At 34.0% G+C, this 17,520-nt stretch overlaps 1 protein-coding gene across 5 annotated transcripts in view; it reads right to left on the bottom strand.

The window, feature by feature from the left end:
- Positions 1-17,520, bottom strand: part of CRPPA (CDP-L-ribitol pyrophosphorylase A) — a 113,513-nt gene that overhangs the window by 37,167 nt on the left and 58,826 nt on the right. For 4 of the 5 annotated variants that reach the window (XM_039388644.1, XM_027723240.2, XM_039388645.1 and 1 more), the window contains exons 7-9: positions 15,087-15,176; positions 14,219-14,311; positions 9,688-9,816 (exon numbers count right to left, since the gene is read on the bottom strand). In XM_039388644.1, coding sequence (XP_039244578.1) covers positions 9,688-9,816; positions 14,219-14,311; positions 15,087-15,176 — 312 coding nt within the window. Of the gene's footprint in view, positions 1-5,510; positions 5,620-9,687; positions 9,817-14,218; positions 14,312-15,086; positions 15,177-17,520 lie in introns of all 5 variants that reach the window. The other variant, XR_005566235.1, reaches the window with a different exon arrangement.

Here is a 17,520-nt window from a genome sequence, read left to right as displayed (position 1 = left end):
CATTTTACTGCCATTGTTTAAGTAGAAATCACATATTATCTCTGTCTCAGATCTTTTGTTAAAATTTTGCCTAAAAAATTCAACACCTGGTGTGCTAAATTTAAGCACAGAACACCAGAATTAAATACACGAGTTAGAGACACTTGAGCACATAGCTGCATAAGAATGGAAAGACTGAGTCAGGGAAAAAGTTGAAGGCACAGGCTCTGCCAAAAGTGCACACTTGTGCTGTTGCCAGTACCACACAGGTTGAATAAAACTCAAATGTAAACAATCCCATTTTTTTAAAGATTCAGCTTGGTGGAAACTTCAGAGATCAAATGAAACAGATTTATTTAAGTACATTGTAAAGTAATGGGACACGACACTCAGCAGAAAGCAAGAATTTTGAGCTGGTGAGAAAGTACACTGTAAGGCTTGGAAAACAGTTAAAATACTATTTAGGAAGGTGAATAAAATTTCCCTTAGGAAAGCAAGTGCTCAAAGAACGTTTTAAAATCAAATATAATGAGTTCAGACTGAAAGTGCTAGAAAATCTATAATGGTGCAATTTTCCACTTTTATTCAATCAAAGAATCTGATAGGAAAATGACTTCCAGAAAATACTTCACAACAAAATCCAGATTAAAATCACTATCCAATGGAGGTTTCCTATGATCTGACCTCTGTTAATCCTAAACCCATGCATTTCCGTATCTTAAGAGAACAGTTTAATCTAACTTTAAGTTCTCTACATCTCACAACCTTAAGATATGAACATATTTTCATATTCAGATGTTCCAAAATATTTTTAGATGAAAGCCAGCAGAAATGTTTAGAAACTTAACATCAGTGAGACAAAGCTGCCACAAGACTTGCTCCTGTTATCCTTAAAGGTTAAAAAATAAATAGCCCTCAGCAACCATAAGCAAGCAGTAGAATGCACTCAGAGATTGTTCTGGCTTTATGATTGGTGAAGAGAAACAACAAATATTTATTGGCTGTAAGTGAATTTGTTTCTCTCTCTGCTTGGACTAGATACTGCTTTCAGCAAGCTCTGTGCGTTGTTTGGTGTGAACATGGGTAAGCAATGCTGAAGGAGCAAGGGTGTGTTTGCACTTTGAATGCAGACACTGAGCAGATAACATGAGGCAAGTGGCTAATGAGAGACCATGGCTGACAAGGGCACAAACATGTGTTCATAGATGTCAGGCCCCTTGCATGAGAATGTTCTCTCACCATTTCTCCATAAATACAGAGATATACAGACCGTGATTGGAGAGACAGAGCATCTCTCCTATGACTATAGTCTAAGAGAGCTGAGGTTGTTCCACCTGGAGAAGAGAAGGCTTCAGGGAGACATTATAGCAGCCTTCCAGTACCTAAAGGGGGCTTATAACAAAGATAGGGACAAACTTTTTAGTAAGGCCTGTAGCAATAGGACAAGGGTTTTAAACTAAACTAAAACTAAACTAAAACAATGATTTTAAACTAAAAAGTGTTAAGTTTAGATTAGATAGATATAAGGAAGAAGTTTTTTACAGTGAGGGTGGTGATACACTGGAGCAGGTTGCCCAGAGAGGGGGTAACATTCAAGGTCAGGCTAGACAAGGCTCTGAACAATCTGATCTATTGGAAGATGTCCAGGCTCATTGCAGAGGGGGTAAGCTAGATCATCTTTACAGGTCCCTTCCAACACAGAAGATTATCATTCTATGATATAGGAGAGGAAAACTATTCTCATACAGCACAAAACCCCACACATTGGAGCTGAAAGATAGTATGCATGAAACATGTTGTGCTAGAAATCTCAGCAGGGAAAATACAGCTATGACATGTGGTTGTAGCTGAAAAAAAAGAAAAATGTCTGTCCAGATAAGACAAAATTTGCAAAGATCGGCTGAATAACCAGTAAAACTGCAGTTACTGTAGAAGAGGTATGGAAGAAATTAAAGAGAGGAATGTGACAAATCCTCAGGACTATGGGGTATTCACCCAACAGCTCAGTTCCTAGTGGTGTGCATCATCTCTAGTTTAAAAATTGCCTTAGTAGGCACGACTGTGTGGGAATACTTTCAGACTTAAAACAAGAATAGAAAGCCATACATCTGTACCAGACAATTTAACAAAAATGTTAAGTACTCGACAGTAATAGCAGAGGGCAAGTTAAAGATGATGGTAAAGTCAACATGTCTTTCTTTTAAGGTTTGACTTTGCAATCTTACTCCATTTCTTCAAAGGACAGTTGATTGAATTTACTGGGATTTCCAAGACTCTCAACAAATTTCCTTGTCAAAGGTTTTTAAGAAAATTAAGGTGCTAGAAGATAAGACAGAAGTCCTCACAGGGATAAATCCTTGCTCCAGAGTATAGAGGGTAGGAGTAAACGGTCAGTCCTCAGAACAGAACCCACGTAGTTCAGGTGGGATTTGTTATAGGATCTATGTTGTTCAACATATTCATATGTGAACTGGAAAAATGAGTAAACAATAACATGAATTTACTTATGATACAAAGTTCATTAGGGTAGGGGCTGACTAAAATGAAATGCAGAAAGATCATTATGAACTGAGTAAACAGGTAATAAAATGATAAATGAAACTGAATGTAAGTGAATGTAAAACAATACCTGTAGATCTCACATTTTAAATGATGGGACCTCAGCAGACTAGAAGAAAGAACTTGTGTTTAGGACACTATTTTGTGAAGAAACATCTCCCTTTCTTTGTTTTCCAGTCTATCTAGTTTTTCATTAGGGGACACACTGGAGGCTATAAGTTTACATGGACCTCAGGGGACATGACAAGAGCATGAAACAGAAATCCTTCAGGACTAGTTATCTGCTAAATCACATCTCTGGGGGACAGCATGGAAGCCAGGTGAGAAGACTAATTTTTAATGCCCAGCTTAGCATTGCTTTAAGTTGAGAATTGCAGCACTAACAACTCAAAAGTGGAACTGTCCCTAAACAGATACAACGAATTTCAGAGGTTTCTGTTAGGCAAGCTAGCAATGGAAAAGTTAAAAGCCATTTGTTTGCAAACAAAATTTTGTGTCAAAATCCTTTCATCTTAAATGTTTATATGTTTCCACTAAGAGATAGCAGGTCAACATCAAAGCTTTCATAAGGCAAAAAAAAAAAATTATCAGAATCATTCATACTAACAGATTTGAAGATGAAACTCTGATTTGATGCTCATGGTATTTTGTTTTGCAAATGGTTCCAATTCAATGTTTATTTCCTATTACATTAAAGTATCTAGAATAATGAATAACTACATACTTTTCTAAGTTGCTATATTGTATATTTCACATTTTCTTTTCCTCTAGAGAGCTCAGCATTTCAGCTTTAATCCACTTGTTCCCCAAATTCCAGTCCATACTATGAAGCTATTTTAGAGTAATATATTTTATACAATTAAAATATTCACAAAAGAAACAACTGGCAACCTTTATTGCCTAACGTTGCCAGAATGGCTGAACTGGGGTGTAAGAGCAAGGATGCTTAAAGACCGTTTTATGAAGACAGGACTTTAAGATAAGCCTACATGCCTTAATCATTTTGGCTGAAAAGGTGACAGAAGAACTCTGATTTCTCCAATTATAAGTTCAATAGCTGAAACGACTAAAAAGGTCATGTGTAAAAGGCATAAAACATTAACCTCATCATTTAACAATCTCAGCTTGTTAAACTGTTAGAAGTTGTAATAGCAGAGACAAATTGAGCAACTTTCTGACCTTTCTCTGATAAAAACCTATACAGTTACTTAATGAAAACCCAAAGGTTACCAATTTTTTTTCTTAAAAGTCCATCATCCTCAGACTGGGAATTTGGTACTGCACTGCAAAGTTAGTTTGTGGAAATGCTTCATTTGATTGCCCTTAGTAGAGCTGCACAGGTATAATAAGTCTACTAATTTATTACCTGTTTTGGCTAGAAGAGCATGAAGACTTCAGGGGAAAAAAGGAAAGGCAAGAGAGAGAACAACAGAGAAAGATAAGCAGCAAGAGAAAACGAGTAAGAAAATATATACAAGAGCATGTATGTATGTATTCAAGGTAGACACACCGAAACCCTGAAATAGAAGAATAGCAGTCACAATTTGTTGATCAATATGATCCACACTATCTACTAAAAAAAGCAGTAGTATAGTCAAGCAGCTGTGCTTCCCACAACTGCACACACCAGAGTGCTGCAAGCAAAAATGAGATTTCAAGGTTCTGTGTTTATGACCTTTCCTGACTCAAAGCTCAAAGTTTAACCAAAACTTTGGTAAATTTTGAACTAATATATTTCTTAATTGGCTAATGTTCCAGAAACATCTTTTTTAATTTCTTGACAACCTCTGAATGGTACAAAACAGATGAAGAAGGCTTGTTTCATCAAACAGATTTCAGTTCAAAATACAAAGCCACCTACCTTGTTTATCCTTTCTGCATATATTACATAACAGAAAAAAAAAATTCACTTGTATTTCTCTGGAACTACTCAGCTTTCTGTCTTTCGAACATTAAATTTAGAACTGATTTTCTGGAGTTAAGTAGTATAAATATTTCATTGACAGGAATCTTAGAACTTTCAAACAATTATGATACTAATATGTAAAAAAATATACAAATATGTTGTACTAACAGCAGTTGTTACAAACAGTATGACTAAATCTATGTTTAAAACCTGTGCTATTTTCAGAACTTCCTGTAGTTTCTTGTAGTTCTATTTCAGAAGTCAGTGTTTGTAAATCTTTTTCTACCTATTGCAAAATATGCATTAGTGATTGATTGAAGACAGTAGTAATAATTAAAGATAAAAGAGTGTCCAGCCTCCGTAAGTATTCATCTTTGGATTTACTGATGAATGAACGGCTAGGACTTTGTATTAATAAGCTTTCAGATGTTGATTTCTATTAGGTTACTCACATAGAAAATTTCAAAGTGATTTGGTTTCCCTCTCTGTCCCAAACTCCGTGGAATCAAGATCACTCAGGCTCATCACACATTTACACAATTTTCCTTGATGAAAGGATGAATAGGTCATAGGATCCCGATACTTCAAAGCTCAATTTCTGACTCTTGAAAATACTAAACAGTAATTAACAGCCTTAAGGACTTCTATGAATAAATGTAGGCTTCCAGATTGATTACAATCTATTATGTCATTGCAGATGAAATAAAAAAATGGCATTTTGAAAAACAACAAAAAAAGAGTTCCTCAAGCAGCATTCCAATCATTTTAATCAGATTGCAATCATTTGACCAATTCAGTTATAATTCTTAAATGAATTAAGAAGCACGCAGGGGTCATGTAGGGCAGGACTCATTTGTTTTCAATGGGTTTTCAAAGCTTTAGTTTGTGATCTTACTTCATTTGCCCTTCAGGCTCATTATCTCACCACTAGTTGCCAAACCACCTTCTGCTTTGCGGATTATTCCATTTGGGGTTGTGTTCCCTGTTTTGAGAACTACTGCCTTAATGTTTGCACATAATACTATATCAAGGGATCTTTGATGAAAAAGAAAGCATAAATGTTTACCTTTGGGGTTTACCAAGTCAGACAGAAAACACTTTTAGCACTCTTAAGTATTTCTTGAGCCATGAAGCACACTGTAGATGATCCTCTTGTCTTCAGAAAGTCTTTAAGGCTACAATAAGTGTCCAGTATGTTTGCATAAGAAATCACCCACAGTTCAGTTTTCTTTTAGTTTCAACAACTTCATAACAATTATTCTATTGTGCCATTTGTCTCTTTTTAGTGTATGGACTGTGATTTTTCTGGCTGTCAGTGAATAGTTCCTTTATCTTAATCAAACAGAAGTTTCAGAGGCAAAAGTATTTGGAGTCCCCTTACCACAGGCAAGCCTTAGCACATATTTGCTGTTCTGACCCTACATTTTGTCATTTACCTCTCTGAAATAGGATTATTTTAAATTAATACAGTTCTATAACCAAGATATATTAGTTATTAGTATTGCTTTCATATTTTAAAGCTTTCTGTGGCTTCCTATGTCCATCCAAACACGCTTTATTTTGGATGATCACTGTTCCTTTTTATTCTTTGTGAAAATAATAAAGTTATTACTGAAACCTACAGACCAAGATTTTATTACTGTAACCTTTATAAGCTACTGAATTTGAACTCCTATGATAGGAAATGCTGCTTATATTTTCTGTGTGCTGACTATTTTTTGTAATTCAGCCATAAGAAATTATTATTTCAAAAGGAAGAAGAGCAGTAAATAAATAGCACATTTTAAAAACATTACTGTCATATTTAAGCATAAACCCCTTAACTACCTAGGATATGTTTAAAGATAATTATCCACATGTGTGAGGTCAAGGCCCAAGTTCATTAATACTCCATTGCTCAGAGCATGGAAAACAAATTACTACCAAATGCATCTGAGGTTTCCTCCCAAATCTTGTAGTTTGAATGATATAAACCAATGCTTTTAAGATTAATATATTTCCAGCCTGGCATGGATGCAACGATTTGATATTACCTTTGATATTCTTTGGTTTCTTAGCAGTTCTTAAGACTCCTTTTAAGTAAAATTTTATTTAAGAATAACTTGGCTTCTTTTTATAGGCTTTCCTCCTAATATTCAGAATTTGCTATTCTGCATTACACCCTACTAGACTATCATTAATACAAAGATTCTTATTCTAATACAGAATAATTCCATACCAGTTATTGCTATTTTCAAGGTGAACTACTCAATAAATCAAAGCAGATGGAATTTTACTAACATTTTCATCAACATATGCCAGTAACATCTTCCATAAAAAATGGATTTTTCTCCCTTTTTTAAATTCACCTTGTTTGTCAGCTATTTCCTTCAGCTCATCTGAAAAATATTCAAAAACTAACTCTATAAGTTCAGACTCTGGAATTTACTGATTTTTTTTTTTTTTACTCTTTTCCCCTTTGCATTTTGAATGAGTAAACTATTTCTAATATTCCTGAACTGTTTTAGAAAAGAAAAAAATTAAAATTATTTTCACAACTGAAATTTAAATTAACGGTGTTTTCAGGATGCAAAGTAGAGCTGTTATGAAGAGGATCCAATCTTAGTATCAATATCAGTTGATGTTCCGTGCACGATGTTTACAAGAGAAATAACTGTGTACCAGCTTATGCATTCAATTTTGAGCAAATGGAAGGTACAAAGTAGTTTATTTATAAGGCACATTAAAGCCTTTTCCTTTAATTCTCCTGATTATCTTCTTGGTGTATCAAATATTCATAAAAATACTTGATATCTCTTTCTGAATATGGCATTAAAGAAGTGAAAATAAAGACTCATAATTTTTCTTAGGGCTTCTTCAGCTCCTTCAATGCCACCAAAAACATACTGCTCTGTTCCAAAAGCATTTCATTTCCTGTTCCAAAAGATTAAAAGATTTATAATTTTTTTTACATTATATAAAATATTTATTTCAAAAAATTTGCTTTGCTAGTGTAGAATCTGAAAGACTGCCCTCATATTCTTTTAGACCAAGATATCATCACACCCACCTAATCATATACCCCACCTCAGTATTACCATGGTCATGTGTCTCAATAAACTTCTCATCCCTTACATTTTATCCCTGTTTTAGAATTAGTAAATCTGTATCTATTAACTGTGTATGTCTGGTAGTGAGGATATAAAACTGTCAGCTAGAGGTAAGCTCTATGAAGTAATTATCTGTCATCACTCTTTTCCTGAAATAAACTATAGCTTTCCAGGACTTCTGGAAAGCAGACAGTGACAGAAGATATTGCAAAAATAGGCTGAGTATCCTGCATTACAGCATCAGGTGCTTTTTGTGTTTCCACTTCTTCTGGACTGCCCATCATGCCTGTATGAAATTTACCTTTCCATTCTTGAGCATGGAATTCACCTATTAATGAGTTGTACTAAAAGTAAAATACCTTGGTGACTCTCAAATCACGCTTTGGACTTCAAAAAAAAAAAACCAAAACTGTTTTAAAGATATCTTTTCATGTAACAAACTGCTTTTGTTCACAGTCTCTCTCAGTCTCACCCAAACCAGTAATAAAGTCTGGGTCATGTCATTTCTAGATTCGTTATGTCAAATCTTTCCATAGGTCTTCACTAGAAACAAATATGTTCTTTGTAGATCTGTAGCCAAAAGAAAACTTGATACATATATCACACATATACATATATAATTTCAAAACACAAGCAGGAACTCAAGACTATATCCCTGTCTTTGCGAGCAGGATGGGTATTAAAGCCATTTTAAAATAAGATAGATAACTAGAAGTAGTTTACTTACTTTGCAAAGTGTTTTACTCTATTTAATATTTTTTCCATGCTAATAAATGATGGCTCTGCCTGCAGTGATCTTAGATAAAGATTCTAGCATTTTATTTTCAAAAAAAATGGAGGCAGCAGTCTGCTGCAATTCTCTTACCACCAAGGATCGGGAACTTCCATTCAGATCTCTTACTGCTCTTATACATGCTAGTTAATGTAAAAAGTTTTGGTGCCATGGTCATAAAAATCCACCAAAGATTATAAAAGTTTTCCTTTTTCCCAGCTTTACTTTTCAGCTTTACTAACCAGTGCTATCCACATATGTCTATTTGATCCACTTGAATACTCAACGAATTTTAAAAGGAAAAAAATATAGTTACACCAAAGCAATATTTGCAATGTTACTTTTTACCATGCTAAGGTGCCTCAGAGGTGTTTCCAACAGTTATTAAAATTGTTTTTACTAAAGGAAGCCAGTTCACCCTGGAAAAAATGGGGTTTGATAGTACCAGAAAGAAGACTGAAAATAGTTGTATGCCCCTGTATGTTTTACAAACAAGAGACAAACTAAAATCATATAATAGCAATATTCATATTCTGTTGGCATCAAAAGTCTGTAAAAGCATAAACTGATAGGTATTGATACTCATAGCTCTTAATAAAGCCAGAGAATTTGAAGGGTAATCAAGTGTTTGGTATACTGGAAAAAGACACAAAACTTTAGCCATATTTAACAATTACATATAAACACCTAGTTCAACCAAAAAAAAAAAAAACAGTTAAGATTACGTTTATTCTTCTTTATTAAAATTCCTATTGAATATCTAACTTACTACTTCCTTCACTGCTGACTGAGTTAAGAATCTACAAAACTATATCTGCACTGGAGGCAAGGCAGCCACTCTTCTGGCTGAAAGAACATGTATCCCAGGCAAAACAGTTTATTTTAAATAGCTTTTGTGAGTACAAAGGATGCTGAAGTGGTAACCCTTTTTGCCTCCACTTGAGGCAATTTACTACTATTACAGACAGACACTGTCTCAACACCTATATGCTGTGCCTTTCCTGTCCCCTGAATACCAAACACTGTTTTGATGAGGGACGTAAAATACTGCAGAACCACTGACTGAATGTACTTTTACTATTTTTTACCTTTTTAATGCTGCACAAAGCAAGTTTGAAAGCAGAAAAGCAAAATGGGCCCTGATGTTTTCATGTGCTTCTAAAAAATGTTTACCATTTATTCCTCCCAAATCAAAAAGCTTACATTTTTGCCTATAACTACAGGCTTGTCTGAATTTTGAACAAGAACAGGCAAGAATCTTCAAAAAAATCCTTTTCAAGTAATATTTATTTCCCTTTGATTTTGTTTTAAATGAAGATTCTATCATTAATCATATAAATGGCAAAAGAAGATAATTTGCACATAGAAAAATAATTACATACCTTATATTGGATGAGGAGACCATAAACCAAAATGTTTTTCTTTTTAGTTTCCCTTGCAAATTTCTTGATGCTAGCTAGTTCTTCCATCCCAATGCTGAAAGAGTTATTTCCTGATATATCCAAGTACACCTGGAAAGGAACAAATAAGGAAAAAAAAATCCATTTTTTCCATAGTATGCCATTCTAGACTGCCAAATTTTAGTTATGTTTTAGTGTTATGTTAAGCACACATAAAAATACAGACTAACAAATGTTTTTCTTAGCTAGCTTCTATTACTGTTGAACTCCACTGCTTATACATTTAGTGACATGAAAATTATTTCTTTTCAAAACACAATGAAACCAGAACACATCAAAACACAATGTAATAACTGCATCTTAAAAATATTCAATTAAATCAGAAAACAAACAGCATTCTCTTCTAAGTTCTATTCTAACTTTCACAGTTGGTTGGGGTTTGGGTTTGGGTTTTTTTTTACTATCAGGGTACTACAGAAATACAGGTGTTTTTCTTAAGCCTCTTCAAGGTTTTCAAGAGTTACATTCTTTAAAGTTTTATTTTGAATTTACTATCCTTTCAGTATAGCATATTAGTTGCCTAAATTGGATTAATTTCAAGATAACGCTTCAAGTTTAAAAAGCAGAAACTACTTCAAAAGAAGACAGGGATATGACTTTCCTGAGCTCCTGGTCAGGGAAAGGTAGGTCTCATATCCATCAGGGATATTGCACAAACATGGTGGGTCTTACGGGATCTGAACTAGTATTTCCTGGGAAGTTATCAACTAGTTCAACCCTTTCCCAAGGCTTATGTATTCCATAGTTTAATCAATTTACTTTACAAAGCTTCTATTAACTGTAGAAATCAAATTAAGGATGATGATTTGTACATATAAAGTTTTGGCATCTATTAATAGCAGAAACACCTCTTCCCTAAAACAAGAACATTTTTCTGGCTGAATGATTCCATTGATGTAAAATTTATCTGTGACCACTACACAGAAGTAGAAGTATAGAGGTTGTCTCAGAGACCAGAGCTTGGGAAAATTATTTCAAGTTCTCTTTGTACCTTACGTTCAATTTATCCTGACAACAAATAAGTCTTCACCCATCTTTCCTAGCAACACTTTTAAAAAAAAATGTTTATTGTCCAAGTGCATACTCATCAGAAGCAAAGCTACAGGCTTCTACTACACAGGCAGAAATTAATTTTCACATACTCGCTGTTTTGTTATTTTTTACCCAAAACAAAGCTAAGTACTGCTCATTTACAGCCATTTACAAGAAATTATAAAACTTATTATTTTAAGAGAACTCCACCTATCTCCTCTCTACCATTAACCTGTTTCACAGCTTTAAAAAGAGATTTTTCTCAAACTCACTTTTGTACTGAAATGCAAAGTATTCCAACTACAGAGCTGAAGTACCAGCATTCCTTTCTTTCTAACGGTAAGTTATAGCAACAAAATAAAAATCATAGCCATTCATCGCTTCTACAAACACGAATATGTATTGCTCAAAAAAGTAATGTCAGTTTAAGAGGATAATTAATTTGGTTATAATAGAGGTGGAGAGGACACTGGCTTGATACAAACAAATAATTGCATGAAATTTACTTCTGGGCTTCCTATTTCTCCTGTAATATTAATCTTTCCTTTTGTCCAAATACAGCAGTACAATTGCTGCTTCAGCTTACAGATGCCTCAAAATAATCCAGTCTGGCACCAAGATAAAGGATAGACTTTGAAATCTGTGGCAATTGACAGGCGGGAATATGGACAGAAGTCATCATGTCCAGCACAAGCTCATCCTTTTCCTGGGACAAGGTTCTCCAGGCCAGTTAAACAGACAATCTGGCACAATAATAACACCTGTCATTTTTACAACTAAAGAAGCTGACTATTGGAAGGAAAAATAAAACTTTTTCTCTTAATTATCAGATTGCTATGAAAAAGTTACTTGTGCTGCGAAATCAAAGAACAGACAAGAACTTTCCAATTACACACAAGTCTACATTAGACTGTTCCTAATTATGAGTTTAGAATTGAAGCAGTTAGCTGCTCTCGTCATTTATGCTTTCAGTTCTTCACTACCAGAAAGAGTTTTGCTTTTGAGACTAGAAATGCATAATGTTTCCCTTCCAGCTGGTATCTAAGACCTATGCATTTAATTGTCACTGTATTGCTTAAAATTCTGATTCACATTTGTCTGAGAACTATTAATATGCCCTTTTATGTCAAAAGAAAGTATCTTATAGGAGTTTTCATGAACAATTCTTTCAGGCTACATGTTAAGCAAAGTATATAGGAAAGAATAAAACAGAGGAAAATCCCACTCATGAGCCTTAGTGAAGAGGACACACAACACTGACTTTAATTAAAAACCACTGAAGGAAATTTTTGTCCCCCATACCATCTGTAATGAGTTTTAGGGATCAGAAGTTTAAAGGGCTTCAATGCTTCCTAGTGATTAATATGAGATAATGATTTGCTTAACTAATTCTTTAGTAATTTAAAACATAACTTCCAGATTTCCTATTTATTCCTTCTCGTATTTCTAAAAGATAGTGTGGTACTTCCATCAAATGAAAGTGTAGCACCACTTTGCAATTAGGGTGTATCATTTTTAAAAAATACTTTTAACAAATATATGTGTCTCTATGTTTTAAATGTCAGCAACTGTTTCCACCTCACTATGAGACTTTCATCCGCTGTCTAGTTCTGGGAAATTTCAAGTAGTTGCTGGATCTGGGGTATAGGAAGCAGGTTAAATGTATAATTTTCTCCTAAGGTTATTTTAGAAGGAGTTCACCTGAACAATTTGTGCATGCAGAAGGCTGCTCAAGCAAGTACACTTTCATTAAAAATAGTGCTGGGTTCTACAATGATTTGAAGGTGTAGTATCTCAGGGGCAAAACCCAAGTTTCACAGTGAAGCATTATTTGCATTCGTACTTGCTTCTTAGTAGATATTAAGACCAGAATATTTATAGCTACAATATTAAGTTCTCACATTCTGTGTGTCACACTAAAAAACATATTTAATTCAAAGTCCTGGCCAGAAAGCAGCTAAGAATCGGGCACAAAATAAGCATGCTTTTAACACCTTAGCTGGTTGATGAACAATTTCAACTTTATCTGCACACCCCCAAAATTTAACGTAGAGAGAAATGGTTTTTTACATTCTTGATATAAAAGACTAATGAAAACAATCTCAGTCCAGAAAAGAGCATTTTTCACATCCAGTAGCCTTGTAAATGGGTAACTGAATGGGAGGCTGCCCAGGAAAATGGCTGAGTCACCAGCCCTGGAGGTATTTAAAAGATGTGTAGATGTGGCACTCGGGGACGTGGTTTAGTGCTGGACTTGGCAGTGCTGGGTTAATAGTTGGACTTGATCTTAAAAGTCTTTTCCAAACTAATTTTGTGATTCTACGCAACTTTTTTCCTTTGTAAAAGTAATTAATCTTCATGATATCTCATTTAGTTGTAAGTTCAGTAATGAAATTTCATCATTTAAATTTCAGTTTAAGCTAAAATTCCAAAGTAAATGCTCAGTTTTACCCCCAGGTCACTACACTGTGGACTTTAGTAACTATTCAGGACCCATGAAAAATATTTCTTTTGCAAAAGCTTCATATATGGAATTATACTTTAAAATCACAACATATTATCTTGTGTTATTGCTGGAGAGTGTAATAAATGAAGTCCAGAGGCACACTCTTTGTGACAGACAGCATTAATGACTTTCATTCCACCCAATACTTCTCATCCCTACCTATTAAGCCAGAAAACAAAATGACAGAATTAATTGGAGCTGGTTACACTGCATGGAGACTTTCAAATCTACTCATATTTTCTGCTTTTTAACAGTCTGAATAAAATAAAAGTCATGTACACTTCAGCTGTCATTTGCATAAACTGGTAAATAATTCTGGCATTCATTTCAAATATTAAGATTCACTATTATTCTGGCATTCATTTCGAACAATGAAAAATTCAGCAAAAAGTACACTTTAAAACTTTTGCCACATACCAGAATAGACTTTTCAGTCTTACAACACCTCAGTGAGTAAAGTATGTACTAGTTACATTGCAAAGTACTTCAAAGTTAATTTTTAAGACTTGGATCAGAAAAGCAACAATAATTTTAAAACTTTGAATAAACTACATAGCATAGAAAAAAACAAAGCCACTTAATTCTGTTTCATCTCAGGATTTAAGCACAACACATGATTTGCAGCATCCCCAGCAGAGATGGAGCCCAACAGTAAGGCAGGAGTTAATAGTTCAGTACAACCAGCCAGCCACAATGAGTCTTTCATAGAAATATATAACTAATAAATTGTCATTTGCGAGTGTCAGTTTATGTCTTGACAGCATGCACTTGTTGAAGTGCAAATGAGGCTCTTTAGAGTCCAATTTACAGCTAGAATTTACAATTTTATTCTGAGCTAGTAGAAGTTTAAGCCTAGTCTAACATTTAAAAAATTTCATGAGATGCTTTCTACAGTAACTTACAGGAGTTACCTACCGAAATAAGGACAACTGGATGTAAGAGAGGAATATCTGATTTTTCCAATATATGCACTAGTTGCTGAGTTTCTTGAATGGCACACTTTTTATCCTAAATGAAAATAAATGTCTAGAATTATGGAAGACATCAAAACTATATAAAAAACTATCATAAAAACTATAAAAATAGAATTCAAAGATCTGTCATTTACGAAAAAAAAATCACCACCACCAACACCAACATAAAAACAAAACATAAGAAAACAAAACAACAACAAAAAAACCCAACATATCACTTTTTTTTTGTTTTGGGGGTTTTGAGTTGGTTAGCTGCTTGGTTTTAATATACAAATGTAATGGTATTGTTTGGTAAAGTTATAGCTTTTTGAAAAAAATGGAGATTAATAATATTACCCTTAAGAAATATCTATACATAAAACAAGATTAAGGGTCTTGATTGGTCTTAGATATGGTTCATCTATGGTTCATGGGAACCTTCCTGTTCCCATACTGTGACCCAAATACAGATTGCATGGCATGCATATGCCCAGAATGGGAAACACTAATTTAGACCATGGTGGCAATGCACAGTTAGATGACTACGCATATGACAGACTTTCCTTGAGAAAATTCACTTCAATACAACATCTATGAAAGGGAATCTTCAACCACTTTCAGTTTCAACCCTCTTGTTCAAGAATTCATGGCTGGTTTAACAACATAATTATGCTCAAAAATCCAGTTTGGTGCGCATCAGAAACATCAACTTTAGAATGGATACAGCATGAGGACAGAAATAATAAACAACTTACTATTCAGATACTTTATATTTACCATTACTAACAAGTTTAAGTGCGAAAGTAAAAGCATGCATCCTTACTACTTACGTTCACACAAACAAAATTGTAGCACTGTCCTGAAAAGATGCTTTGTAGATGGTTGTCATTTCTGCTTTGAGATATTGATACAGTTTCAACCTGACGAGACAAAAAAAGTCACAAATTTTACTTCTGCCTTAACTCCCTGTTAAAGCTTCCACTATTATGGCAGTTTGTTCATTCAACTTATCTTAAAATGGTAATTATTATTTCCACTACAAGAATTGAAATTTGCTCAGATTTTTAGACGACTCAACAGTGAAGCATGGAGCCCAACCTGTGCTGAAGCATCCTGCTAGGGAAACAGCAGAAACAGCCCTGGAAGCATCAGACACAAGTGCTGCTGCCCAGTTTAGGATGTTCAACTGCCACAGGATCAAGATGATCTAATGATTTTAGATCTCTAATTCTGAGAAAAATCTCTACAATATTCAAATATCTAGGTATTTTGTCTTCATGAAGCTAAAAATAAAAAACATTAAGTATGCATGAAAGACCAGATGTACTGGTATTGGTATTCTATGATACAACAAGACTCATCTAGAGTTTCTTCTGAAAATATTTCCTCAATGAATACTCTAAAATACTGTATTAATCTTATTTTGCAACCTATGACACAAGCTAAGAAACTATCTTATTCTAGTTAAAATAAAATGTAGATTCTACTACATTATCAGCTTCAGGATTGCCTTAAGTGAAAAAGCAAACTAGGTAGTAGAGGGGGAATTTGTTCCCCAATAGGAAATAACACTTTGAAGTAAATAAAAAAATCTTTAAAATAAGGCAAAAACCCCCCAACTTCATATTGCTTCTATCAAAGCAGCAAACCCCTCATTCCACTGCTCAACTGAGCTTTATTTCTGGTCAAAAGACATATTATATATCACAGAAAATGACAGAAGCAATACACTGCTGTACTCCCTCGAAATGTCACTTAATCCACAATCCAACAGAAGTACCAAATACAACATTTAAAATGGCTTTGCAATATTATCCAAAGCTGTATTTGTTTATTTTTTTAATACTCAGGGAGTTAACTTTTTGCAAAGGAAGGTGGTTTAAAACCCAAAAGTTGATATTTATGTTCTAAGGATTTCAGAAACATTTTGGGTTGAAATTTTGATAACATAGCCCCAGATAGCTGACATTTAATATTTTAAGAGGTTTAAAAAAAAATTCACAGAAGGTATGAATTACTTAAAAATAATTGAAAAATGCAATACTCCAGGGCTCTCCTGGCTTGAACCTCTGCAGATGTAAAATCAGAAATTCCTGGTACCTTTACAACCTTGCATATACTTTGAGGAACAGGAGCACACTGCATGCCAGAGTCTTTTCAGAAGGTATTTGGAACATGACCCAAGGCAGAAGGCCTACTTTTATTTTTTCCTTTGAGATATTATAATACAGGATGCTTAAGTATTTCTGAACATTTCAAAATTCATATAGTGTATCAGAATTTTGATTTAACTTCACAATTTGATAAAGTAGCATACTAAGCATTTTTTTACAGCCATATTTTTCAGAAAAAAATAAATCAAATTCCTCTGTTGGAAAAGAAAGCACAGTTGCCTAATTAGAAGCTTCAATAAATCATCAATTAACTAAAACTAATTCTTATTCTATCTGGCATGTTAGTATCCTATGCAAAAGTACTTTTTAAAATTAAAATTAATATTAATATTGTTATCAACTACTTGAGAGAGCAAAAATTACCTAAAAATACCACTTTGGTAAAAAGTGATTGTCACATAGCGTTTCAGTGTTTAAATAGAAAAGAGCATATGGATTTGCTTAATTACTTCTGGTCCTTGTACCAATTGATATTCAGCTAGTTCAAGAAGCAACGATGGCAAGAACATGAAAACAGGAATTATAAATATGTTTTCTTTAATGTTTCTTTTACTTATCAGATGCCCTGTGCTGAAGTTTCAACTTTATTCATCATCCACTTTCATAAAATCTAAAATTTATCCCAAGACATTGGGAAGCTGTAAAAGTTATTTAAATTATATCAGAATTTAAAATTACAATTAATACCAATCCAGCAGATAGACAATGCAATCATTAGGAAATTAGTGAATTTCTACTGGTGAAATGTTAGTTCATTTCCTACTTAAAAATAACCAGATATTTTTATATGCTGCTTGTGGATATTTATCCATTCACAAAAATAACACACAACTTTATCCAGTCCATTGAATTTCATGCGACAGCAACACCTTGTCACTGAAAAAGCAGGAGTAATTTCCAGTCACAGAAGAAAACACCTTCAGCCCCCATTTAGGTTTGTCTGCTTCAAAAGAAAGGGCTAAATAACAACCTTAAGGAAAGATTCAACTTATGTCTTTCAAAGTAACATATCTTGAGCAAAACATTCATTCCTTAGTTATACTGCTTAGAGTAACAGTGATTAAAATACTCTTAAAGTACTTTGCAAGCA

Source organism: Pipra filicauda, unplaced genomic scaffold (assembly GCF_003945595.2).
Source record: "Pipra filicauda isolate LSUMZ 115617 unplaced genomic scaffold, ASM394559v2 scaffold66_size7647185_pilon, whole genome shotgun sequence".
NCBI lineage: Eukaryota > Metazoa > Chordata > Aves > Passeriformes > Pipridae > Pipra > Pipra filicauda.
This window is presented reverse-complemented; position numbering and strand designations above follow the sequence as displayed.